Raw genomic sequence first — 26,352 nt, forward strand, 5'->3', positions numbered from 1 at the left:
CAACATAGGCTCATTCTGAAAACGTAGCCCTATATACATTTCTGGAGATAGTGAGTTATGTAGCCAGTTGTACGTATGGCTGCATTTTTTTATTTTATTTAAATGAACACTACGGGGAGGTATGACGGCCTCTTTTTCGCGCTTACCAGCTGACTGCTTATCATCGTATGGACGGCTGTATTTCCTGCTGTTACCAGTTTGTCCAATTAGCTCTCCATGTACGTCGATGAACCTGAGACGGAGAGAGTAGATGACTATGATGACGGGGTACGAGTCCAGAAAGCGGATAAGACAAAAACAGAAGGCAAACAGTAAAATATACAAGTAAATAACATGGCGAGAATGTGGTAAGATTGGAAAATGTGGTAAAAATCAGATGAGGGCTTTTCTTTTTATGAATTGCTTTTTAAATTTGTTAGTTGCGTTTAGGGAAGCGGGTGGGCGCTAGTCAAGCTGTGCTTTTTAAAATACTATTGGTTGGAAGGGGGAGGGTGGGTCAGTCGATCAGTCAGTCAGTTGACAGCAGCATCTGGTGGATTTACAAGAGAACAGCATGCGCGAATGGCATTCCCTAGAGAAATTTGAGATCTCAAAAAGTGTACACAGCGGCCTCTTGTAGATTCTCAAAAACAAAAAGTGCAAAAAAAAAAAAAAAAACTGTAGCTCCTGGGACGTATTTAACAGTCCAGAAATGCAGAGGTACATTTTCAGAATGAGCCTGGGTTGTGGTTTTCAGCTTTCTACAAAAATATCTTTATTTGTGTTCAACATAAGAAAGAAACTCGTGAATGCTTCAAGTAGGAACTACTTGAGGGTGAGAAAATTATGAATATATGTAGGAACCACTTGAGGGTAAGCAAATTATGAATATATTTACATTTTTGGGTGAACTATCTCATTAAGTTTAACACACAGACTTGAAACCAGACTACAGAATTTAGCCACACTATTGAAAATACAACTGAAAATAAAGGTTCTTGACTAGCAATGATGGTTCTATGAAGAATTATTAATATCCATGGAAGCATTTCAAGAAAGAGCACATAAAGTTCTTTAAAGATGTAAAAAATCTGGTTTGTTTTAACCAAAATTTGGGTAAAATATGCTTGTGCTAATTCCATCAAGTAACTTTTAACCCAGCCATTAAGTTGGTCCAAATTTTGCCCAAATTTGGGTTCGAACAACACAGAATGTTTTCTGTAAAATTATCTTCAGTATTTTAGAGACTCATTCATTCCTTTTCTTTTTGGCTTAGTCCCTTTATTAATCTGGGGTTGCCACAGTGGAATGAACCAGCAACTTATCCAGCATATGTTTTACACAGCAGATGCCCTTCCAGCTGTAACCCATCACTGGGAAATATTCATTCACACTCATACGCTATGGACAATTTAGCCTACCCAATTCACCTGTACCGCATGTCTTTGGACTTGTGGAGGAAACCGGAGCACCAGGAGGAAACCCACGCGAACACAGGGAGAACGTGCAAACTCCACACAGAAATGCCAACTGACCCAGCCAAGGCTTGAACCAGCGACCTTCTTGGTGTGAGGCGATTGTGCTACCTTCTGTGCCACTGTGACGCCCTATTTTAGAAACTGATCATTTTAAAGTTGGTCTTTGTAGTATTCTTGCAAATACACCCTTTTATTTTTATCTACTATCTTCCATAGTGGAGAGATCTGTCTACACAAACTCGTTTACACACACACATATTCATGCACAAAGGTTCTACCTCCTCCCTCCATGCTGAGGAACCATCGGTCAGCGATTGTGAGAACTTCCTGTGACAGGAAAAAGAGGAAGAGGAGGAGAGAGAAGAGAGGAGGAGGAAGAAAAGGGGGAGGAAGGGTAAATTTAGAAGTGGCAAAAAAGATCCAGCTAGCAGGAAATCAACATTGGCCGGGTTCATAGGACGTTCTCCCATGAGTTTATGTCTGTCTGTCTTTCTCTGGGTCTGGAGGCTGTAGTCTGCCTCTGTCTATGGCTTGTTTGTCGAAAAAATATTATTTTTTCATTTGATACACATGGAAGCACTTGGTGGTGTGAATACTGTATGAAATGAGAATCCACCACAAAGTCATATGATATTGTGACGGATACCGCCCAGACATCCTGTGTGCTGGACTCAGGTCATCGTCCCATTGCAAAGGTCACAGGTCATGCATCCACTAGGCGGCTGGCACCAAGATATGAAGCAGATGGATAGTAGATTAAGGCTGATGGAGAGAGGAAGAGTGATGGGAGGTGCTGGTGATGATGATTCCTGACTCCTTTTTGCATAAATCAAAGCTATTTGATGAATGAACATGCTTTTCAGGGAAAGAAGCAAGACTTTGGTGATTTTAAACTGCTAGTTTATTATAATATATTTGCATATGGCAATTTTATCAACCATTAACTAACATGAGCTCTGGATTTTAACATCAGCAACTCCTATAGAGACCAAACAATAGTATGGGTCACCACTAGGTCACTTTGTTCAATTCTTGATGGTCGTTTTATTTCTATCATGACTAAACTGTTGCTTAACTGATGAAGATGACCTATTACTTGCGTAACTGTTAACATCTCTGTCAAAATTACATGTACAGGTGTTCTGGGATAAGGTTTTTGGCTTGGAAACATACAATGTGTCATCATAATAAGGGGAAAAGTGTTAGAACATCCAACTCTGTGAAGTAATATTGACGTCAATCTGCCTTTTAACACAATGTTGCTTCGGTTGCTCAATCTGATGTGTTTGTATCTGAAATTTATAGTTTTCTTTAAATATAAACCTATGTGTTTTACAATCAAGGAAGAATCAAAGGCTGTTTATTTAACTGGGGAGGTTCAACCTATTTCTCATCCTCTCTGAGGTCGAACGTTCGACATTCCGTGTGTGTGTGTGTGTGTGTGTGTGTTACAGGATGTAAGGCGTTCTCTGTGTTTGTGTTGGCGCTGAAGGCCTCCATTATCTGGCCTTGAACAAAAGGAGGTGTGTCCTATAAAGTGACCATAGCAACCGTGGAATGAGCCGCTCTTATTGGCTTCCCGTCAGCCTCAGAAAGGCAAGGGAAGTGCGGCCGCCGCCTGGCGCAGGGATCCGCACAGACTTGCGGGGAGAACTCAGGATGCGACGTGCACACACAAACACAACCTCTACACTTGTGGCCCATATTCGAACATTAAACGCGGATGTGTGTATGGCTTTGAATGCTGAGATGGTGAAAAAACAGTGTCAGCAGCCTGAATTCATCTGCTTGACATCCAGCAGTGTTAGAGAGTCAGAAACAACTGCTCAAGTGTGTTTACACTTATCTATCTTCATAAAGACAGCATGTTTAAGTGTGTTTGTGGGCGAACAGCTGTGATTAATGTACCCTGTGAGGAGTTTAACTCTATATTTTAGTCTCCAATTACAGTGCAGAGCATATATAAGTACACCCCTCACAAAACTATCTTTTAAATTAATTTTTTAATAGGAAACTATTAGGCATGGGATGATAACCATTTTGAAGGTATACCGCGGTTTGAAAAAGTCAAGGTTTTAAATACCATTCCTAAGGTATGTGTATATTTTATATTTACGCTTTTTTAGAACAACAGTATCACCAACAGAAAAGATATCCAAAGATGGCATTTTTAAATTGTTAAAAAAATCTGTTTTTGAAACAAATGAAGAGAGCAGAAGTCAATAATTAATTTAGTCTGACATGTTTACTGTTCCAAAATATTTGAAATATTTCTCAAAATAAAATATACTGTGTTTAAAGGGAAAAAAAGTTTTATCCAAGGTTATAATACTGTCAGAATATTTTACTGGCCGATGCCTAGAAGCTATACAATATTATATTTGTGCATATACATTAGATTAGTCAGTACTGAAGCCAAATCTGGAGCTAATCTAACTAAATAACTTACGATAATGGTCCAAAAACAAGTATACCCAAATTGATATGTTATAGAAAAATATTTTAAAATGAGGAAAAATCAAGGAAGCAAAAACTTCAACAATTTAGTTGAAATTTTGTAGGTTGTAATTATTATTATATATATATATATATATATATATATATATATATATATATATATATATATATATATATATATATATATATATATATATATATATATATATATTTTTTTTTTTTTTTTTATTTATTTATTTATTTTTTTTTGCAATATTTTGCTTGATTTTAATTGTATTATCTTTCGATTTCTAAATACGTTTGGTGACTACAATATTATTTTAATAGATATATCTGTGTAATAAATCTGTTTTGTTTAAATGCACCAAAATACATTGCTGATATTTACTGAAAAATTGATACAAATATTAATTTTCAAAATAGGGTGTACTCAATTATGCTGAGCACTGTAGATCTCTTTTTAAAATTGAATTGTTTCATCCTGAAATTAAATGCAGACTTGCTGATGGTTTCTGTTTCCTAGACTAACATTGTCAATAGAAATCAAACTGTTTTCCGCCAGTCAGCATGGTGAAATGTTCACGCTCATTCAGAATTTCAGAGCATGTGGATTCCTCTTGGAATCAAAATGGATCATTTGAGCATTAGTAAATGCTCCTCAGCAACATACATTTTAGATGTTCCCCGATTTGACCTACCCACTTCAAGTCTTGAAGTGTCTGCTAATGCCATAATTAGGTGATTCAGGTGTGTTTGATTAGGAAGAGTTCAACAATGTCTAGTGTTGGGCTTCCGGGTTTCTCAGAAGCGAAAGGCATCATAGCTGAGTAAACTTAGAGCGCAGTGAATGGGAGAGTACAACAAATCATTTTTTACAACCCTATTTTCTGAAATAATAAAAGAAAAACTCCACGATGGTGTTATCAAGAACCTTCAGAAAAAGAAAAAAAATAGTGTGGGACTGATAAGCGCAGCCACAAGAGAAAATGTCGTCAAAATTACCCTCAGCCCCATAGATGCTGCATTAGAAACACCTTACATAATTTGTTTTTTGTAATGTGATGAAAAGATGATATAATACATAGGTCTCAAACTGGATTCCTGGAGGGCCGCAGCTTTGCAGTTTTGCTCCAACCCTATCAAACACAGCTGATTTAAATAATTGAGGTGTTCAAAAGAGTCATGAACACTTTCATTAGTTGGATCAGCTGTGTTTGATAGGGTTGGAGAAAAACTGTGCAGAGCTGCGGCCCTCCAGGACTCGAGTTTGAGACCTATGATATAATACATTCATAAATGCAAATAAATGGTTATATGATTTAAAAAAAAAATCTGAATATTAAAAACTTTCAAGGATTTAAGATTATGATAACTGTTAAATGTGTCATAACAGTATTGTGAAAAGGGTCCATAGGGTTGGGAAATACTTGGTTTGGGTCTTAGACGCTTCTCCTGAAAAAAGGCCCCAGTAATCTCTCACGTCTCTGCCTGATTTTTGTGATGCCGTCTCTGGGTAGAGATCCTTATTTACCATTGGAGTGAGACAGGCACCTTTTTTTGTAATCAGATGGGGGAGAACTTGCCAATGAAAGGAAAAGCCAGTCGGTGAGACACTGCCGTGGAGTCTGTGTGTTTGTGTTTCCCTCCATCATTTACATTTAAATGCATAACATTCTTGCAGCTGGATGATCTTCAGTGGTGCCTAGCAGCTAGCACACATCTGTAGACTCACACAGGAAGCCGCAGCACTTATTACAGACCATTCCAGAAAAGTGTGTCATTATTTTAAGTGTAGGACATTCCTTAAAGTTCATGAACTCCCCCCCAAAAAATGAGTGCTTCTAGGCAAAATTCTGTCTGTTGCTTGAGAGGAATCCCATTACATTGATGTGACTTCATGAGAATGGAGAGACAGTTGTGTGCGATTGAGTCTCTTATGTTATTTTCTCCATGGCTGTTCTTGCTGTCAAAGCACGTTTTGAAATATTCCCTCTCTGATGTTGTCTTCTTCTCTCTCCAGCAGTCGAGGACCTCCCTTATCGCGTGCCTTTGTTGTTGTCATGCGTGCCGTCGCTCTCACGCTTGTTCGAGTGGGGAGTCACGTATCCCCGCTAGTAGAGACAGTAGTAGAGACAGTGTCCTTTCCTCTGGGTAAAGTCAGCAGTGTCTTTTTACACACGTCTTTCTCTCACGTCTCTTTCATTTAGCCCATCCTAATCCCCGGCCTCCTTTTCTTTCTGTTGAAATTATGGGGAACCTGTCTCAGGTGGTCTTGTCAGTTGTGCACGGCATCATCGCAATTAGAATAATTGGAATTTTAGGAGTTGGAATTTGTGCAATTAGCCGAAAAGAAAAGCGAGAGGTCCCTTTCTGCTGATTACAGCCTATTGTGTGCTGTAATTGTGTAGATTGTACTTGTGATAGGCCGCAGCAGATTTGGCGGAGAGAGGCATTAGCTGCGTTATACCTTTAGAGGGCACTGATAGGGTCTCTGCTGCACTTTAACACCAATACAAAAAGAGTTTAGTTGCTTTTTTTCCCCATCCAAAACTTGCATTAACAGATCCCCTTGGAGCAATCTGAGGTTAAGTGTGTTGCTTAAGGGCACAATGGCTATCAGGAATGATTGCGATCTCAGTAACTCGCCAGTTCCTGCGTCATGCCTGCTTGAGTTCATTTCAGCAATCTTAGAGATCTTTATCTGCCCATTCACCATCACATAGTCTAATAAACACACACACTATGACCTGGACTGCTTTTAAAATACTCTAGCTTTGTAATTTCATACTTTGGTTTCATATATACATTTTTAAGCAAGTACATACACAGAGCAAGTGTTGCTAGTCAGATAATCGCCTCTAGTGACAGAATCACAGTTAAACCCCTAACTCTGACACCTTGCTGTGTGAAACGGACCTCTAGAAGGAGTCAAGATGCTTTCGGTGGTGTTTGCCATTTGGCATGTGGCATCTAAAGTGCCGTTCACAGTTAATGGACAGGGATGTGGCGCCTCTCCACTGCTCCTACAATAGTTCTGAGTGTTTTAAATGGTCACTTAGCACTGCTGTCTAAAACGTTGCACTTTAGTGCCAGGTTGACAAGTCAGGATAGCCTGAGCTTAAAACAACGTGAGTCTTTCCAATCAAAGATTTGGTGATTAATGCTTCATCTTACTGTTTTTGTATAAAATGATCCATCTTAAATGTCAATCTCCCTCTCTGTTTTACAGAAATTGAGGCGAAGGAGGCGTGTACATGGCTGAGGGCTGCAGGTTTTCCACAGTATGCTCAGCTTTATGAAGGTAGGACTACTGTCTCTCTGATATATTATATTTTCACATTGATCAGTTAAGCTTTATTCAATGCATCTTTAGCATGCATTTTCCTTTAAAAACAAATTAGAATGGTGTGGCTTAATAGTCATTCCATGCACTCATCGTGCTAATTCCTAGGGCTAGACGATTTTGCCTTAAATCAAAACTCAATTAATAGAACATTTGAACTCAATTATGATTAATGAATGATTACTTGATTTATTTATTAATTTTTTTTGCCCTCATAGTTCACTGACAAGTTTTGTACCGCAAATATGCTCAAATATTACAAGTGAGAGATTTCCGAATGAAGAGTGAGTTACTTGATTTTAAAATAATTGAAGTTAACACACACTATCTACTGGCTATGATTATTTATTGAACATCAGCATTGAACAACTGAAATGTAAACACACATTACCTTAAACCAACAGTCACTTTTTACTTATGAAAATAAATAACTTGCACTTTTGGAAACAAAATGACGTATTTTCAATGTTTTTCATATTGTAAGTAGAAAATAACCAGCATCTCTTCTAAATAAAACAACTCTTGCATATTTTAAAGTGTATTTCTTGCATCTTCTGTAAACAAATGTTTTAATTTAAAAGTAAGTTTAATGTAATGGAAAATATGCCATCTCAAGGAATCTCTGGTGCAGCTTCCAATCATTGACAGCATAGTGCAAAGTAACACAAAAGTAACTAACAGAGCGAGGTCACGTGACTCCTCATGCGGTAGGGTAAGTAATTGAAAAAAATTGACCTGGAAAATTTGATCGATTACAGGTTCTCAATGTCGATTTCGATTATTTTTCGATTAATAACCCGAAACTACTACTTCCCTAATTTCCCTCTTGTTTTCCCACTTTCTCTCAATATTTTTTTTCTTACTGTCCCAATAAAGTAGTAAAAGGATTTAAAAGAGTCAAGATGATATTCTTATGCTCGATTCACACGGGGGTGCAGCGTCAATGCTTGACAGATGCCGTGTCTGAAGTTGGAGCTGACGTGATTGTCATAGCAGCGTCAGCCAATTAGTCCGCAACCGGCTACTGTCTGAGCTGGTGTATTTGCATGAAGCAATCTGATTCGCTGACGCTTCCGTTAGCGCTTGAAAAAGTTGCGAAATTCCCAACTTCTTCAGTGAGCAACACCACTGAAGTGGTGCTGATGAATCCACAATGTAGTTCGGCAATGCCTGGCATCACTCATTCAAAGTTAATGGGAAGCGTTGACGCTGATGCCCCGTGCGAATGAAGCGTTAAAGAAGGTATTTTCATTATTGAGGATGTAAAACTATTTACTGCCAACTTAACTTTGACTTTTGTTTACAATTTAGATTTTTTAATTTTGTAATAATAATAATAACAACAACAATAATAATAATAATAATAATAATAATGCTTTTGTTATGGAACAGTGTTGTTTCCCTTGAATATTTGAGCTATATTTAATTTAGTCTTGTTATCATTGTCATTGCCTCTATCTTATTTTCATACAATTAAGCAACACCCAAGGTGTGTTAATGATTCGGCTGAGGTGGCACTGTGTTTTTATATTAGAGAAATTGCTGTACTTACCGACAGATAATGCCACACTTATCAGTCAATGTCCAACATCACACACTTTTGACCTACTGATTCCCGCCATCGTGCTACCTGCGAGGAGTGTTATCAGTTTTAGAAATCTGAATTGTGACCAAGCTTTTATGATTTCATCATATCGATAAGGCTGAGCCAGTACAGTGAGGTAAAAGGTCTTCACGGAGAAAATAAGATTGCCATAGATTATTGTACAAATGCACGTACACATTGATGTGTTTAACCTTAAAAAGTTATGACTTTGAATTGCCCTAAAATCTAATTAATGAGCTTGAGTTGTTAAAGACTCAGTTAATAATGACAGTCTGAGGGTTGCTGAGCACCTATTGTGATTCCAGCACCCCCTTTCTACACACACCTCCCACTGTTGGCCGCTGCAGTATTGCAGCTGTGTTTGTTTGGCTGGCTAAGACGTACTTCCTCTACCATTTCAACACCGGAGGAGGGGAGGTTTATGTGTGTGTGTGCATATGATGGATAGCACTTGTTCCACTTGCTGCCAACAGCCCACTAACATGCATGTCATTCTGTTTACTGGGCTTCCATCTTTTTTATATTAAATATATATATATATATATATATATATATATATATATATATATATATATATATATATATAGATATATATATATATACTTTATTTTTATTTCTTTTTTTTTAAGAAAGAAAAAGGAAACGAAAAAAAATACAAATAATAATAAAAAAAAAATAAAAAATACAATAACACTGGAACTTAAATGAACAGTTGTTTTAAAATTAATCTCTGTCCTTCTCTTTCTCAGACGGTCAGTTCCCGATTGAGATTTCCTCAGTTACCAGAGATCACGACTTCTTGGATCAAGATGCCATAGAAGCCTTGTGCAGGTGCGACACATGCAGTTATTAAAAGACAATGATTATTAAGCTAATTTATAGGCAGAGTTTAAAACTCCTAAATGAATGTGTATGTTTAAAGTGATACTTTATCCAAAAATTAAAATGTACTCACTATTTACTCACCCACAAGTGGTTTCAAATCTTTACTAGATTCATTAATCTGTTAAAGAATATATATTTTTTAATTTAATTCAATTCTTGTTTATTTATATAGCACTTTTACAATGTAGGTTGTGTCAAAGCAGCTTAATATTTTAACAGAAATGTTTTATATTTTCTTTATATTCAAGATCTGAAGGTCACTAAAGGTGACCGTGCCTTCTGTACTCTGGGACTCTTTTTAAAAAGCATTTAAAGACATCTTTTTGGTCAAGCTTTTAATTAACAGTATTAGTGTTTGTGTACTTGGATTTTTAACTTGTTTTAATATGTTTTCTTTAATTGATATGTGTTATTTTACCTGTTTTCTGGTTTACTCTTATTGTAAAGCACTTTGTGACTTAATGTCTGTGAAAGGTGCCATATAAATAACCTTAAAAGCTGAAAACCTGCAACTATTGACTTCTAGAGCAGGAAAATAAATACTATGGAAGTCAATGCCTACAGGGTTCCAGATTTATTCCAAATATTTTATTTTCTCTTCAATATTTTATTTGTGTTCTTTTGTGATTTAAAGAAAGAAAGAGTTTTGGAACATGTAAGGGTTGATTATTTGATGACAATTTTCAGTTTGGGTGAACTATCCCTTTAAAATAGAGAAAATCCAGATTCTTAGCTTTATTTTACAGTGTCCCTACTATTGTGGACAAAGTAATATTAACATGTACAAATTGTTAGAGTTTGGTGTAGTTGCATGAATTATTTACTGTTATTACATGTAGCAAGGACACTGTAAAATAAAGTGTAAATAAATCATATTTGAACATGCTTTTCTTACATTTTTCCACATATATAATAGTCTGATTTTGATCATCGTCAGATTTCATTTTGATATTTAAAATGTCAAACGCATTAGCGTCGAATAATTTAAAAAAAGAAAGAGAAAGTGAAGGCCTTAGCGTCTACACACAGAGCGAGGTCCGTCATAGACCAGCTGGAACTGAGACATCTGGAAGCTATTTTTTGGTGCCAGCCCCCTGATGTAGACAAACACACATTCCCCCCAACTCAGGGTCACATGACACCAACCAGGTGGCTTCTAGGATAAGCTTTCCATCTCTTTTGTTGTATTGTTGTCGCCACTCCAGATTTCTGCCTCCTTTTTTTTCTTTTCTTCCTTTTTTATTCTCTGCCAGTATGTCTTCCTCCTTAATCTGAAGTTTATCCCTCAGCAGCTCATTATCAGGCTTGACTGCCGCCTCTCTCATCTTCTTCTCATCATTTTCTATCTTCTTCTGTATCTCTATCTCTGCTCCACCCCCTCTCACTCCCCCCTATCTCTTTCTGTCTCTGTCCAGGGATTTGACTCTGGCAAAGTCTGTTTGTAGGCTAATGACTGGATTTAGCCTTTGTTTGTGACCCCATGGTCCTTTTCAGTGCATCTGCTTGAAAAAATGACTGTGACTGTTTTACTCACTTATCTGCATGTGTGTGTATTGCAGGAGACTGAACACCCTGAACAAGTGCGCTCTTATGAGATTAGAGATCACCCCTCAAAGAAAGAGAGTAAGTGTTTTGTCAGAAATCCCTTTCTCTTTATTTTGCTGAATTATTTCACTCTTATGTCCAGTCAGATATCCTAAGAGCCTATAACTTATGTTTGCTTTGCATGATGGCTAATTATGAGGAAGTGCAGAATCTCCAAATTAAGGGTTGTCGTTAACTCCTCTCCCTCTTTTGATTTTCTTTACTGTTGTTTGTCATGTTTTTTCTCACCATACGCATCCTAAAACCCCCTCCACACCATAAAAGGAAGAAAATGCACAGTCCGCCGCTCTGTCGGCGTGGTTTAAGAGCGAGTGTGTATAGTCTGAGACTGCCCCAAAGCCATGACTCAAACTACATGCAGGTCTAGAATGCAACAACAAACAAGCCAACTATGTAATCACAACAGGGAGCTTAGGAAGATAACCGCCATGTCTCACTGCGACTTCTTTTTCTTGTTCTTAAAACTTGTAAGTCAGAACAATGACAGCTTTGTCAAGTGTGCGTCCTGTTAAGAAAGCTGATGACCCTTTAGTGTCATCTTGTGTTGATGGAGTCAAAGGTAGAGGTCAGGAGATGACTTGAGGAAGTGATCTGCCCTTTTCAAACATACAAGCAGAAACCATTCTTGGAATGCATTGATCTGTTCAGGTGGCCTCGGTAGAGTCCTCCTCTGTTCCTCATCTTCCTGTCCATGCAGCTTATTTTAAAGTCAAAACAGGTTTTTGAATTAATAGTGGCTTTTGTGGTGGGCAGTGAAGAAACGTTGCACTCCAGGTCTTCGTTTTTTCTGATCAAAGGCTTGCCCTCAGGGGCCATAAAATAACAACCCAGGTTTTACGGACTTTCGTCGCCTCCGTTATTATGAACCGTGAAGGAGACACCTCTGGATCCCGCGACCCCCTGTTAACCGGCCAGCTAGTTTTGCTTTTGCTGATTAGTCAAGGCTCCAGGACAAAAAGTCTGTTCAACTAGAGCTGTACAATTCTCAACCAGTCCTGTATTTTGCAATTGACTAAATTAACTCCCTAATCTTTTTTTTTTTTTTTTTGAAAATTACATTATTATTTTAATGGGCTGTGATCTATTCAGCTAAAGTAATGACAGAGATCCGGCATTACAGCACAAACATGTATATGACATATCTAATTCCTTTGTCCAGGAGTCCATCACAGTAGATGTGGTTCTCCAGGCTTACTTGAGGTGATTGCATTGATGGGGGATGGGACCAGACCTGCCCTCTCAGGCTGGGGTGTGAACCCTGAGAGCTGGTCTGGAATTTTGTGTCCACCACCCCCTTCCTTCCATCCCTACCGCCCTGAGGGAGGAGATAGATTAACCCGAGTAAAGCAGAGAGAGGGAATGGTGAACATGTGACTGTGCTGTGACATAGCTAAGCCAACCACAATAAAAGCTTTTTTTCATTTAGTGGACCCAAGTTTCAGGAATATGACCCCTTATGCCCATAAAGCTTGAAAGAGTGAGGAAACCAGTTTCGCATTAAATTAAGGGAATGAATCAGATCATGTTTGACATAATTAAAAAAGTGTTGCTATAACTGTTTTCCATATTGTTTCAGAGTGAGGACTCTGATGAAGATGAGCCATGTGCCATAAGTGGCCGTTGGACTTTCCAGCGAGACAGCAAGCGTTGGTCTCGCATGGACCAGCTGGACCTGGATGTATTCTCCCCTCCTGCAGGGGACACTGGCTCCTTTACTACATTCCTGTCCCAAGATGAGCATTTTGTCAGAGGGCCCCTTCTAAAGGAGGGTGTTAACGCTAGTGTGGAGAGCATCTTAACAGACCTAAGCGAACAGCCAGAGGTGGGCTCTCTGCACAGTGCTGGTAGTGGAGGTCGAGGAGGATCCCTGAGTACAACTGTACCATCCAGTCCTGCTACAACCATCTCCAATGCTAATACAGCCACCACTACAAGAGCAAGCTCAGTTGCCAGCGTCTGTTCTTCTGGAACATCAGGTGCCAATGAAGACTCTATGTCTGATGGGCTTCCATCGCCCCTGGAACGTGGTACCTTTGCTTTTGATGTGAAACCAAACTTGATAAGTAGTGCAGCTGAAAAAAGCACACGGTCAAGAGCAAAGAGCTTCTTAAAACGCATGGAAAGTTTACGTCTACGCACCAGTAGCAATGCAGCCTCCAAGCGCAAGAAGAAAGGTGTTCCTGGGCATGGTAGGTTGGAGATCAGTGGGCCAGTGCTAAAGGAGGGTCTTGATGAAGACAAGCTGCGTCGCCTCAACTGTGTTGACATCGCAACTCTGGATCGAAATGCAAACCGGAATCGAAGCATCTCCTATTCAACGCAAACAAGCAGTGGGAGTGCAGGGAGTAGCCAATCAGAAGCTAGCAGTGGGAGTGCTGTAAGTACGCCCAGTCCAGTGTCAAGAGCACGTAGTCACAGCACAGCAGCCGGGTCCAGCAAGAGAGGTGGGATGTACTTAGAAGGTTTTGACCCATTTAACTTTGTCGTGCTGCAACATTCTGAAGTCCAAGATGTAAAGGAGAACCATCAGACCCAAAATAAGAAGAAGGAGCCAAGCTCAACTGATGAAAACAATCGACGCAACCGTCAGAGTTCAGATAATAGACAAATGGAGGAAGAAGAGAGTCGCGAAGAGGAAGGAGGTGTGATCTTCTTCTATTTGCCTGAAGGCCACAAGCCTGGCACTTTTCCTAAAGCACTTGCGGATGGAGGATCCTATCGTGGTGTTGACAACATAAGTCGCCACCCACCCCGGAGGGGTTCTGCTGCCTCACTAGACAGTCGAATGAGTATCTATGATAATGTTCCTTTCTCGGAGGTGGGAGATGATGAGGACGAAGTAGAAGGAGAGGAGGAACCAAAACTGGAGGATGTGTTGGAGCGAGTCAGGGGTCTGCAGCAACTAGTCAATGAATGGCCAGAAACAGGAATTGGGGAAGAGGAGGAGGATGAAGAGGAAGAGGAAGGAGATTCAGATTCAGCCCTTGACTCTGCATCTCCTTGTCCATCATCTCCACTGCAGAACCGCTTAGAAGAGACAGAGAATGGCAGCGACCAGGACAGCACTGGAAACCCACTAGCAGAAAGAGATGAGACACTCAGCTCACGTGAAAGATGTGATTCTGGAGTTGAAGCATCACTTTCTCGAGCCAACAGGTGAAACTCATACATACACAGACACACACAAACAGAAACACAAACTGAGTAGTTTTATGTTTTCTTATTGGCAATTCAACCAAACTATTCCTGTAGCAGTTTAAAGCTTTGGCAGAACTCTGTGGAAAGCTATCATGCCAATATAGCACATTGAATTAAGGCACAGGGAGGGAGCAAGGGAGTGAGAGAGCATGTCAGAACGGCTCTCCTTACATAACAAGGGATACTTGAAGGATACAGATTCCTAGTGGAATGTGCCACAGGAATTCTAACAGCCCCCACCTGGTGATAGAGGTCTTGATTAATCCCTGTTATCTGCAGCTGATCCTTTAGCTTGTGTTTGTGTGTGTATACACAATATATGCAAGTCAAGGTATATTATTCACATTGTACTGTGTACATGTGAGTCTGTGTGTTACCATAATAAATATTGTGTGGTTCCTGTAGTGCAGTTTCTAAACACTGATTTATGTGTGCATAATGTCTATGTTAGGAACATTTTGTGATTGCTTGAGCTTGGTTAGGTGTAACATATGTATGAATGTTTGTGTTACAGAACCCAGAAACTGCGCTGGCCAAGTTTCCAGAGCTCCCACAGGCCAAGTCTGTCATCAACAGTGCTACAAGTTGGATGTCAGTCAGTTCTGCAGATGAACCTACTCCAGAAATACAGCCTTCTCAAACTTACTGCTCTACTGGAGAGATACACACCCACCAACAAACATGGCTTCAGTTGGTGAGGACTCTCTCTCTCTCTCTCTCTCACTCTCTCTCTCTCTCTCTCTCTCTCTCTCTCTCTCTCTCTCTCTCTTCCATTTTCCCCCTTTCCTTCCTTTCCATTAGGGTCAGTGATACTATGGTTGTATAGTCTGATATAGTCCTGTTCCTGTTATTCTTGTGTTCATTCACAAAACACACACACACACATCTTGCACATCGTCACATATGAATAAGAAAGTTTCTATTTGTAAAACCACCATACAATATACACTCACTGGCCACTTTATTAGGTACACCTTACTAGTATCTGATTGGACCCGCTTCTGCCTTCAGAACTGTCTTAATCCTTTGCGGAATAGATTCAACAATGGAAATATTCCTCAGAGATTTTGGTCTATATTGAGATGATAGCAGATTTGTCGGCTGCAGTCTGGGATGATTCACGCTTTTTGACATGGTGTGTTAGCCTGCTGGAAGTAGCTATCAGAAGATGGCTCATAAAGGGATGGATATGGTCAGCAACAATACTCAGGTAGTCAAATCTTCCATTGTCCAATTTTGGTGAGTCTGTGCAAACTGCCGCTCACTGGACATTTTCTCTTTTTCAGACCGTTCTTTGTAAACCCTAGAGATGGTGTGCATGAAAATCCCAGTAGATCAGCAGTTTCTGAAATACTCAGACCAGCCCGTCTGGCACCAACAACCATGCCATGGTCAAAGTAACTTAAATCACCTTTCTTCCCCATTCTGATGCTCGGTTTAAACAGCAGCAGATCGTCTTGACCATGTCTACATGCCTAAATGCATTGAGTTGCTGCCATGTGATTGGCTAATTAGAAATTTGCGTTAACAAGCAGTTGGACAGCCTAATAAAGTGGCCTGTGACTGTATGAAACGAATGCACACACACAGCGTCTGTCGGAAAGACAAATACACTGTCGCACAGATGTCCACACGTTTGTTTCACTTTATCCAATCTGCTCAGAGCCATTGTTTGCTGCCTGACTGTCTGTCTTTTTATGCTCTAAAGGTGGAAACAGCTTTTAGTGGCTCCTCAGCTTCTAGAGTTTTCCTATTAAATACACTTGCAAACCAGCATCCTGTTGACACATACTGTGTGCATACAGGAACTTCTATTGCTTATATAATCTGACAATAAATCACTACTATGCAATAAGCAGCAAAAGTACCGACATGCAAACTCCCTTTTTGTTAACAGTTGTGTAACACTTTGTGATTTTTAATGTCACTTTGTATTTAAACGCATACATTTTCTGTGCCTTTTACAGGGCTGTTCCTAAGTTTATGAAGCGGATCAAGGTTCGCGACTACAAGGACAGGAGTGTGTTTGGCGTTCCACTGCAGGTGATAGTTCAAAGGAGCGGACAACCCCTGCCTCAGAGCATTCAACAAGCCATGCGTTACCTGCGGAGCCAATGCCTGGACCAGGTGAGAGATGACAGACGTGCACGTATACAAGTACACACACGCTGAAACACTTCAAAGCTTACATAAAAAACACGTCATAGCATACCTGCCTTTGGTTTGCAGTGATATTTTCAGTCCCCTATAGACACCAAACTCCAGTCTGATTATTTGTTATTAAAACAGGCAAGAGAAAAAAAACACAAAGTCTGGTCAAGGTCACAACCTAGTTAACTGATCTCTATTTGAACAGCTGTTTAGTTACATGTACCCTGTTGTGTTGCTACATGCAACAGGGCCATATTTAAGCACAAGACATCTGTTGTTTTATCACCACATGCTTGCGTCCAGCACACTCTGCCTAAGTTTGCACGTAGCAAAATAACCTCAAAAGGCCTGAAAGTTCTGCATATCTGCTAGTTACACATTACCACAATTAGCTACATGGTTGACATTCCATTCCATGGGTGTTTATGAGAAAGCAAGTGATCTATGGACTAAAGAGAAGTCTCTCTCTCAAACTGGTTTCAGATGGAACAACTACTTAGCAATTTACGTAATCATTAAATCATTAAGCATCTACATATCTGGGTTATGGAAGAAGCGGTAGGGAGTTTTTCCTAAAGATTACTTTCCTTTGGGAATCATGCTGGTTATCAATCTAGTTAAGCTAAAGAAATATATATATATGACCAACATACACTCACTGGCCACTTTATTAGGTACACCTTACTGGTATGGGGTTGGACCCCCTTTTGCCTTCATTACTGTAACTAGTTCCATGGGTGTTCATGAGAAAGCAAGTGATCTATGGGTTAAAGAGAAGTCTCACACAAACACACTCTGGTGTCAGATGAAAAGATTTCTTATAAATTTACATAATCATTAATCATTAGGCCTCTACATATCTGGGTTACATAAGAAGCGGTAGGGAGTTTTTCCTAAAGATTCCTTTCCTTTGCTTGGGAAATCATGCTGGTTGTCTATCTCTTTAACCTGTCAGCTTTAAAAGGAAACAAAGCTAGTACAAATGCATTGTGGACATGAGGAAAAAATAATACAAGATGTAAATTCAGGATGGGCAGCACGGTGGTGCAGTGGGAAGTGCTGTCACCTCACAGCAAGAATGTCACTGGTTTGAGCCCCGGCTGGGTCAGTTGACATTTCAGTGTGGAGTTTGCATTTTCTCCCCGTTTTCATGTGGGTTTCCTCCGGGTGCTCCCCCACAATTCCAAAGACATGCACTATAGGTGAATTGGGTATGCTAAATTGTCTGTAGTGTATGTGTGCATGTCCTGGTCCTCCAGGGGTGCGTTTCCTTAAACCATCGTTAGCAACTAAGGTCGCAAGTTTCGTCATTACAAACATAGTTCGTTGATTTGGCATTTTTCATATCCATCATTCCAATGAACAGTCACAAACCTGTGCGCTTGCAACTACACCTCTAGAGCTGTAGTTAGAAGCACAGTTTCTGGTTGTGTTCTATTTCCAGTTAATATATAGCATACGTTAATGGTTTCAATTTATAGTACGTTATTTATTAACAAATGTATCACTATATGACATGGGACTGTTGGTTAGAACATTTCTGCAGTGGTTAGAATGTGTCAAATTGTAAAAGTAGGCTATAACGATTCATATGATTTATATATGAGATTAAAATATGTGTTGGCTAGTTTATGCTTAAGAAAAGAATATGGAATATTCTCAATAATATATGTAAAGCAAACATTGGCCCTATATGTGCCATTTACATATATTTCAATTAATATTGAAAGCGACTGCATGTTTTTATTAAAACTAATATTGGATTTTTTTTAAATGTGCAAAACAATATAATTTGCACAAATATTCTGTGGTTCTTCTCTAAAGAATTGTTACTTCACCCTGTTTACAGTCATTATAGACGTTTTACGTTATAACTAATGTGGTTCAAACGATGGATCTACGACAAAGCAACTATGGTTCTGGGAAACAGTCGTCACTACATCGTTTTTTCCCAAACGATGCATCGTACTATGATAGTTCAGCTGCGAGTTATGTCGTTGTTTGGAAAACACACTCCAGGTTGGGGGTTGAGCGTTGGGTTAACGATACACCTGGTAAAAAATAGATGTTACAAAACACCAACATTGTGCGGCTAAATATCAACTTCGATATAAATAAATCTGAGAGTAACGTATTCATGGCGTAATTCCAATCATTTATTCTAAACAGCTTTCTAAATCTTTCTCGACAGGTGGGATTGTTCAGGAAATCAGGGGTGAAGTCGCGAATCCAAGCCCTTCGCCAAATGAACGAATCATGTGGTGCTGTTGGGGGAGGAGTGAACTACGAGGGCCAATCGGCTTATGACGTGGCTGACATGCTAAAGCAGTATTTCCGAGACCTTCCAGAGCCTCTGCTTACCAGCAAACTGTCTGACACTTTCCTGCAGATTTATCAATGTAAGAACACACACCTTTTCTCAGAAGACCACACACTTGTACTGACATAGACCTGAACGAAATGTACTCGCGAACATTGATATCTCGGTTTTCGAAACAACAACTCAAACATTAAAAGAGCCAGGCATTTCATATCCCAAGGGCAACTCATAACTACACAAAGACTGTACTATAGTGTAGTAGGTGCCTGTTTTTGGGTGGATGAATCATTCCGAAAGGGTAAAGAAATCTAAACAAGTTCAGGAAATAGCTGTCAAATGACGTTTTGGCACCTATAAATCAGAATGTGAATCATTGCCAGCACTAAGTTGTAACTCACAAGCCGTCTAGTGTGTATTTACCGCAACTATTTCACACCACACGCACTCACTAAAATGTGTGTGCTCACCTCGAAGATCAAGAAAAACTCCAAACATGTACTTTACTCTGGCAAACCGTTCATAAATTAGTGTGTTGACGCCAGGGTACACACTTTAGAAATTTTGGATGGTTTGAAGCAAATATTTTTTATTGATTTACCTCATTTTATATTTATCTGTTTTCCATTTAGTCATGGCAATACTATAGCTGATATAGCTGATTTTTATAAACATGGAACATTCTGAGTATTATGAATTTAAGACTTTCTGCTCTGATTTAAGACATTTTACTACCTCAATTCACAGAAAATCAATTGAAGACATTTTAAGACTTTAAGTCCAGAAGAAACTCTGATATATTATATATTACATATTATGGTTCATTGTTCTTTCCTGGGCTGCCCGGAATAGATTTTGTAGAGACAAGATGTCCTGCACCTCACTTTAAGACACAATAAGGAGCATTATAACTCCAGATTTTCAAGAAAATAGTTTGATTAAAGTGGTCTGTTACCACAACCAAAATTATGAGGAAAACAGCCAGCACAAATATGTCTCTCAGACTATTTAGCTGACCCCAACCACAAGGGAGGTCTCCGCATCCCACACAGAAAAGCAAGGGTTTGTGTGCCTGTTTTGTGCTCACACAGGGTCTTTCATTCCCAAGGGCGAAAATAACAGACATCATCTGACGAACACTCACACACGATTCCATAAGTTCCATTTCAGTTCACATCAATCCATGCTTTGCTTTTTATACTTTGCATGTATAAAGGGTTCAGATGCAAAAATGTTCTTCTAATATTTGCATTTTTCTTAGCCTCCTATGTTTATCTTTAGTTATGTCATGCTAAAGGGGATGAAAATAACCTATTCTGTGCCATAAAATTAAAATGAATGAACTTACAATTGCTGAGGAAATGCATGAGAAAAATGCTTATTTTAGAGGAAAATTCCAGGTGGCACTTAAAGGATTTTGTATCTGAACTCTTCATATGCTGAACACACAGATATGCAGATAATGCACTGAATGTCAGTCTATTTGGTTTATATTTTCAATTTCTAAAGTTTGACGACCCCTCCCTGATTTGGACTAACTCCCTTCCTTCCTTCTCTGAATGACATAATCAAAAAGAATAGGGCTGTGGGTGTATTTATTGTACTAACATATTGCATTTTTAGATTAAAATATTTAAAACGTGCAAAAAAAAAAGATCAGTTATTAATTTGCACATTGCACATTAATGCACATTAATACTACAGAAATATGTAAAATGCACCAAATTTAGTCAACCCAACTTAACTGCAAGTTAATTTTCATGTTTCTTCAACTTGTTCTAGTTACTGCAACTTACTTTTCCTAGTTGTTGCCACTTAACTTTTCTAGTTCTCATAACTTACTTGTCTAGTTATCATAACTTCTAATTCTCATAACTTACTTTTTTCTAGTTCTCATAGCTTAATTTTCTAGTTATCATAACTTAATTTTGTGGTTATTACAACTTAATTTTTCTAGTTTTCATAACTTGACTATCTTCCTCTCATAACTTGTTTAGTTATCAAAACTTCTAGTTCTCATAGCTTATTTTTCTAGTTCTCATAACTTAATTTTGTGGTTATTGCAACTTAATATTTCAAGTTCTTGTAACTTAACTTTCTTCTTCTCATAACTATAATTGTCTAGTAGTCATAACTTCTAGTTCTCATAACTTACTTTTTCCTAGTTCTCATAGCTTATTTTTCAAGTTCTCATAACTTAATTTTGTTGTTACTGCAACTTATTTTTCTAGTTCTCGTAACTTGACTTTATTCTTCTTACAACTTGTCTAGTTATCATAATTTTTAGTTCTCATAACTTATTTTTTTCTAGTTCTCATAACTTAATTTTGTGGTTATTGCAACTTAATCTTTTTTTCTAATACTCATGGCTTATTTTTCTAGTTCTCATAACTTAATTTTGTGGTTTTTGCAACTTAATTTTTCTAGTTCTCATAACTTGACTTTCTTCTTGTCATAACTTACTTGTGGACTTCCTATGATAACTTTTAGTTCTCATACCATTTTTTTTTTCTAATTCCGGAATTATTAGCCCCCCTGTTTATTTTTTTCCCCAATTCCTGTTAAACGGAGAGAAGATTTTTTAAAACAAATAAGACTTTCTCCAGAAGAAAAAAAATATTATCAGACATACTGTGCTCTGTTAAACATCATTTGGGAAATATATAAAAAAAAATTCTTAAATATATATATTTTAAGGCTTGAATTATAAAAACGCATTAATACCACACACAGCCTAAGTCTATCCCTTCCGGCTCATTTGAATTAAATTCAAAATGTCCTCTAATCCTAACCTGACCAAGGCCTAGTTACCTTATTCTGCAATGGGGAAGTGCGGTTGTTGCTTCCGATTGGCAGAATTGCTTATGGGAAAAATGACTAGGAATAATAAACGCAGAAAACGGTCAAACTGCGTTCATGACTATACATAAAAAGAAGAATAATATCATTAGAAAACATCAGTTTGCAACATCAAGCAGCATAAGGAGCTGTTTAAACATCTAAAAATCAATGGAAGGGAATGAGTGCAGAAGTCTTCAGCCACAAACATTCCACCCGCTCGTACATGAAGAATAAGTACAATGGACAGTGTTGGAAGTAAACTAATGCAACATCCCTTGGCTTTCAGATGTCCCCAAAGAGCAGCGCCTGCAGGCAGTGAGGGCTGCGGTGTTGCTGTTACCGGACGAGAACCGCGAGGCATTACAGACTCTGCTGTGCTTCCTGAGTGACGTAACGGCCAGCGTGGGTGAAAACCAAATGACCTGCACCAACCTGGCTGTGTGTTTAGCCCCCTCTCTCTTTCACCTCAACACACTGCGCAGAGAGAGCTCATCACCCAGGTGTGTGTGTGTGTGTGTGTGTGTGTGTGTGTCATCTGTGCTTGAAGTGCCATCATATTTGGCGTGCAGCTACTTTAAACTCTTTTAAAAGGGGCAGTTCACCCAAAAATTTAAATTCTCACATTCAAGTTGTTCTGAACTTTGTGAAGATATTTTGAAGAATGTTGGACACTATTAGCCATTGACTTCCATAGTAGGGTATTGTCCTGCTTTCCAACATTCCAACTCGAACAGGTTTGAAACAAGTGAAGCTTGAGTAAATGATGAATTTTCATTTTTGCGTGAGCTGTTCCTTTAAAACCATACAGTTATACTCGATTTCACACTCGAATAACCAGGAATTTTCAAAAATTTTCACAAATTTCCACATTCAAGTTGTTTTGTACTTTGTGATCTCAAAACAAGATGTTTTGAAGAATGTGGGAAACTATTAGCAATTGAGATCCACAGTAGGATATTGTGGAAGTCAATGGCTGCTGCTTTCCAACATTCTTCAACATAAATTATTTTGTATTCAACAGAAGAAAGAAACTCGAACACGTAAATGATAAGAGAACTTTCATCTTAGAGTGAACTATCCCTTTAAAACCATTCAGTTATTTCTCGCTTGAATAACAGGAAACTAAGATTAGGTAAAAAACAATAGTGAGTTGAGTTGCGTAAGGCTCTGTGCTTGACATTTTTCATTGTCACACTGAGATTAGATAAGTGCTTGCATCAAACGTCAGTTTTTATGTCATCCATTTATTCATCCAGGTTTATTTTATATGTGTTTTCTTTATCACAGGGTCATGAATAGAAAGAACACCCTTGGAAAACCTGACCAAAGAGACCTGAATGAAAACCTGGCGGCTACTCATGGTTTAGCGCATATGATACAGGAGTGCAGAAAACTCTTCCAGGTGAGCATCATTTTACTTCGGAGTACATTTCGTCTGACCAAGTTTTAAGAAAAAAAATGAAGACAGACTAAACTTCGATCTCTCACGCACATCAGTTTTATCAAAACCATGTCAGTAATGGTTTAAAAACAGTAGTCTTATCACATTGCACCAGATGTGTCTCAGGTACAAAGACAAAAACAGACGCTCACGCTATAACACATCAGCACATCTGCTCCAGAGACTTCTGTTGGATGTGTTTTAAACAAAGATTAATGAGATTGTTACGCAATGACCAAGCCCTGCTAATTTCGTATACAAACAAGGATAAACATGCACATGCAAAACAGCAATTTGCAGCCATGGATACGGCGGGCATTGATTTTTTATATGGCTAAAACAAACATTTTTATTTATTTACATTTAATTTAATTTCTTTAAACTGCATCACATGTAAATCAGAAACTAATTTAATTTATTTGATTTTAAGTGCATTTCACATACTACTGTTAAATTATTAGAATTATATTATATTATATTATATTATATTATATTATATTATATTATATTATATTATATTATATTATATTATATTATATTATATTATATTATATTATATTATATTATTAGGAACACTTTACAATAAGGTTGTGTTAGTTCATGTATTTACAAACAATACATTTATTACAGTATTTATCCATCGTTGTTAATAATAGTTAATAAAATAATGTTGTTCAGTTTTAGTTCATGTTAACTCAGTGCATTGTTTACAACGATCAATTGTGGATTTTAATAATACATTAGTAAATGTAATAAACTAGTAAACTATTATTAGCAAATGCTTTAACATTATTTTTCATGCTTAGTTCATGTTAGTAAATACATTAATTAACATTAACTAATGAAATCTAATATTAAAATTATATTATATTATATTATATTATATTATATTATATTATATTATATTATATTATATTATATTATATTATTTTATATTATATTGTATTATATTATTAATTTTATATTATATTATATTATATTATATTATATTATATTGTATTATATTATTTAATTTTATATTATATTATATTATATTATATTATATTATATTATATTATATTATATTATATTATATTATTTAATTTTATATTATATTATATTATATTATATTATATTATTTAATTTTATATTATATTATATTATATTATATTATATTATATTATATTATATTATATTATATTATATTATATTATATTATATTATATTGTATTATATTATTTAATTTTATATTATATTATATTATATTATATTATTTAATTTTATATTATATTATATTATATTATATTATTTAATTTTATATTATATTATATTATATTATTTAATTTTATATTATATTATATTATATTATATTATATTATATTATATTATATTATATTATATTATATTATATTATATTATATTATATTATATTATTTTATATTATTTAATTTTATATTATATTATATTATATTATATTATTTAATTTTATATTATATTATATTATATTATTTAATTTTATATTATATTATATTATATTATATTATATTATATTATATTATATTATATTATATTATTTAATTTTATATTATATTATATTATATTATATTATATTATATTATATTATATTATATTATATTATATTATATTATATTATATTATTGTTTATTTTCTGTTAACCTATATTTTACCTGTATTGAGCATTGTAACAAACCTTTAGTAAATATATAGCAGGCCAGTAGCAACCTGGTGAAAGAGGTGGTACTTTTTTTCTCAACCTTTTTGCAGTTATTCACTTCATTTTCTAGTTAATTATGAGCTTTGAATACTGCATTTAGTGACATTTAATCACAATTTTTAGACGGATTAGCTTATACTTAAAACATTTCCTAAAGATTTTGAATAAATAAATATAAAGAAAAAAAAAATATATATAAATATTTTAAATACAAATTTATTGCTTCATATATCATTAGGCGAAAATAAATTGTAATCTGTTAAAGTTTTAAATTGAAAAGTGTAGCCTATTGTCATTTATTAGGCGAATAAACTGCAGCACATTTACTTTTCTCAGTCAGAATTTGCCCATTTTAATATTGAACAATTAAAACATAATAATAATGTAGAACTTGACGATTTATTTAGACTTTTAGATGTGTAACAACAATAGCCTAGTAAAATAACTTTTAATATTGGCCACTTTTGCTGCTTCAATTTTTTATTGTGTATTTGTGTTTTTTTTTTTTACTTTATTATTTTTTTTCTTTTTTAAGAATAAGGTCCAAGAAAAACAATTTCAGTAACCCTTTAAAATAATGGTCCATTAGTTAAAGTATTTACTAGCATGAACAAACGATCAGTAATACATTTATTATATTTTTGTTTATATTAGTTAACATTATTTAAGTTAAATAACATTAGTTCATGTTAACTCACAGTGCATTAACTAATGTGAACAAGCATGACTTTGGATGTTAATAATGCATTAGTAAATGTTGAACTATGATTAATAAATGCTTTGCAAGATTATTCATACTTAGTTAATGTTAGTAAATACATTAACCAATGGACCATTATACTAAAATGTTACCAAAGTTCCTTCTCAATGTTTTCGCTATTTAACAACAATACAGTAGGTCAGTAGTGAAAGATGCCTTCACTTACGACAGATTCCGCTTGGTCTTAAAGCCTTTCACTGGTTATTTTCACAATTTATTATGGCTTAGCAGTCAAAATAGGACAAATGAGCTCGATTATGGGACAAATTCTGGACCTTCGTTAGTGGGGGGAGGATCTTTCGAACTACCCAACCCCACCTCCCCCCCTGGCTACGGGCCTGTGAAAAATAGCTGGTGAAAAATTGATCATACATTAACTGCAGGTTTGTCAAGGACAAACAATTTTTGCAAGGTAAACACATGCATAGACCTGCACTTTCCCTTTTAGTGCCCATTCAGAGGTCAGGAAGGAAGCTCTTAACTGGATAAGTGTAAAATAATGAAAGTCAGCAGAAGTTGAAAAACATAAGAAATTCAATTTGCATCTGACTGAAAGGAAGATCCACAAAGCAGCATT

General features: G+C 36.7%; 1 protein-coding gene across 3 annotated transcripts in view; it reads left to right on the plus strand.

Moving 5' to 3' along the window:
- dlc1 (DLC1 Rho GTPase activating protein) overlaps positions 1 to 26,352 on the plus strand; it is a 209,771-nt gene that overhangs the window by 172,656 nt on the left and 10,763 nt on the right. For all 3 annotated transcript variants that reach the window (XM_056461057.1, XM_056461065.1, XM_056461071.1), the window contains 9 exons: positions 7,144 to 7,215; positions 9,613 to 9,694; positions 11,308 to 11,371; positions 12,930 to 14,509; positions 15,066 to 15,245; positions 16,519 to 16,678; positions 18,894 to 19,101; positions 22,147 to 22,360; positions 23,148 to 23,262. In XM_056461057.1, coding sequence (XP_056317032.1) covers positions 7,144 to 7,215; positions 9,613 to 9,694; positions 11,308 to 11,371; positions 12,930 to 14,509; positions 15,066 to 15,245; positions 16,519 to 16,678; positions 18,894 to 19,101; positions 22,147 to 22,360; positions 23,148 to 23,262 — 2,675 coding nt within the window. The remainder of the gene's footprint in view (positions 1 to 7,143; positions 7,216 to 9,612; positions 9,695 to 11,307; positions 11,372 to 12,929; positions 14,510 to 15,065; positions 15,246 to 16,518; positions 16,679 to 18,893; positions 19,102 to 22,146; positions 22,361 to 23,147; positions 23,263 to 26,352) is intronic.

This window comes from Danio aesculapii, chromosome 1 (genome assembly GCF_903798145.1).
Source record: "Danio aesculapii chromosome 1, fDanAes4.1, whole genome shotgun sequence".
NCBI classification, from domain to species: Eukaryota; Metazoa; Chordata; class Actinopteri; order Cypriniformes; family Danionidae; genus Danio; species Danio aesculapii.